Below are 2,243 nucleotides of genomic sequence, written 5' to 3' on the forward strand. Positions count from 1 at the left end.
ATAATTTAGGGGATTCACTCCCGCATTTAAATGCAGTTGTCACTCCTGAAACTTACAGTGTGTACGTGGCCTATATGAATGCGCTGCCTACTTGTGGCTGCTAAAGGAGCACAATAATCGCAGTTGTCTGAATTGACCGCGGTTAGATGAAATAACCGCAATCAGGCGGTTATTTAATAATCGCGACAGGCCTAGTTTTAATATGCCTCTGGTCATAGAGCTTTTGGATAAATGCAGAGGCTTTTTTGGTTGGGAGAATCTGCCATATCTGACCCAGTTCATTTGCTGGCTTCCATGGCTGTAATCAGCTGTGTTTTCTGGCAACTGGCAACCCAGGCTGTTGAAATACAATTGGGTAAATTGGCAGTGTGTGGAATCACACAGACCAAAACAAAAATGGATTTTCCAACACGGAACACAAACATTGCAAAGTAGAACATCTGGCAGTAGCATTGTTTTTCGGAGAAACGAATATATGAACTTAATATGTTTGCAGATATTTAGGAAACATGCTATGGTATTTTATGCTTTAGTGCAGTCCAAAAAATTCATACGGCACCATAAATGTCTAAATGTTTTAATGTCTTTTGCTGTTGGTCAGTAAACTGGGGATAACTTGTATTTTTCTCTTTTCTCCTTAGACCCTATGTCACTAAAGAAGGAGAGTGAAGTCCTAAATGAAATGGAAGAGAAATATCAGAATGAGAAACATGGAGAAAAATCTTTTAGTTGCACAAAGACTGAAAAGACTTCCTCACAAAACCGAACTCAAAAGTCAGGAACTAGTTATTTCAACTGCTTTCAGTGCGGAAAGAGTTTCAGTCAGCACGAAAACCTTAAAGCCCACATGAGAATTCACAATGGTGAGAGCCCTTTCGCCTGCCAGCAGTGTGGAAAAAGTTTTACTGAAAATGGAAGCCTTAAAAGGCACATGAGAATCCACACTGGTGAGAAGCCTTTCAGCTGCCAAGAATGTGGAAAAAGTTTCACTCAAAAAGGAACCCTGAAAAGGCACATGAGAATCCATACCGGAGAGAAGCCTTACTCCTGCAAACTGTGTGGAAAAAGCTTTAAAGCAGAACTAAATATCAAGTATCACATGAAAATTCACACTGGAGAGAAGCCTTTCATGTGCCATCAGTGTGGAAAAAGTTTTAGACATAATGTAAGCCTCAAGACTCACATGAAAATTCACACTGGAGAGAAACCTTTCACGTGCCATCAGTGTGGAAAGTGTTTCAGACATAATATAAGCCTCAACACTCACATGCGAATTCACACGGGAGAGAAGCCGTTCACATGTGATCAGTGTGGAAAGAGTTTCAGATGTAAAGTAACCCTTAATTGCCACATGAAGATTCATTCAAGAGAGAACTGTTTTATATGTCAACAGTGTGGAATGAGTTTTACAGATCTAGAGCGTCTAAACAGCCATGAAATAATTCACTCGGGAGAGAATCCTTTCAAATGTCATCAGTGTGAAAGGATTTTCCAATTCAAAAAATCCCTTAAGGCTCACATGAGAATTCACACCGGAGAGAAGCCGTACACATGCCCTCAGTGTGGAAGGTGCTTTACATATAAAGCAACACTTGATTCCCACATGAGGAGTCACACTGGAGAGAGCCCTTACACCTGCAAACTGTGTGACAAAAGCTTCTCACACAATGGAAATCTAAAGACTCACATGCGAATTCACACTGGAGAGAAGCCATTTATATGTGTTGAGTGTGGAAAGAGTTTCACACGTAAAGAAAGCCTTAATTACCACATGAGGACTCACTCGAGAGAGATCTGCTTTGTGTGTCATCAGTGTGGAAAGAGTTTTCCAGACCAGAAACGCCTTAAGAGGCATGTCATAATTCACGCTGGTGAAAACACTTTGATGTGCCATCACTGTGGAAAGAGTTTCACACATAAAGGAAACCTAAAGACTCACTTGAGAATTCACACTGGAGAGAAACCTTTCATGTGCCATCAGTGTGGGAAAAGTTTCAGTCATAAAGTGAGCCTCAAGACTCACATGAGGATTCACACTGGAGAGAAACCTTTCACGTGCCATCAGTGTGGAAAGAGTTTCAGGCATAATGTGAGCTTTAAGACTCACATGAAGATTCACACCGGAGAGAAGCCTTTCACATGCCATCACTGTGGAAAGTGTTTCATGTTTAAAGGAAACCTCAAGACTCACATGAGAGGTCATGCTGGAGAGAGGAGTTTTACATGTCAAAGAGACCTCAAAC

General features: G+C 41.1%; 1 protein-coding gene across 1 annotated transcript in view; it reads left to right on the forward strand.

Annotated features, from left to right (window-relative positions):
- LOC107554741 (gastrula zinc finger protein XlCGF57.1-like) overlaps window positions 1-2,242 on the forward strand; it is a gene marked incomplete at its 3' end in the record, with an annotated part of 17,260 nt that extends 15,018 nt beyond the window's left edge. The window contains exon 3 of the mRNA XM_016237336.1: window positions 642-2,242. Coding sequence (XP_016092822.1) covers window positions 642-2,242 — 1,601 coding nt within the window. The remainder of the gene's footprint in view (window positions 1-641) is intronic.
- Between the last annotated feature and the right edge of the window lies 1 nt (window position 2,243).

This window comes from Sinocyclocheilus grahami, unplaced genomic scaffold (assembly GCF_001515645.1).
Source record: "Sinocyclocheilus grahami isolate Dianchi unplaced genomic scaffold, SAMN03320097.WGS_v1.1 scaffold512.1, whole genome shotgun sequence".
NCBI classification, from domain to species: domain Eukaryota; kingdom Metazoa; phylum Chordata; class Actinopteri; order Cypriniformes; family Cyprinidae; genus Sinocyclocheilus; species Sinocyclocheilus grahami.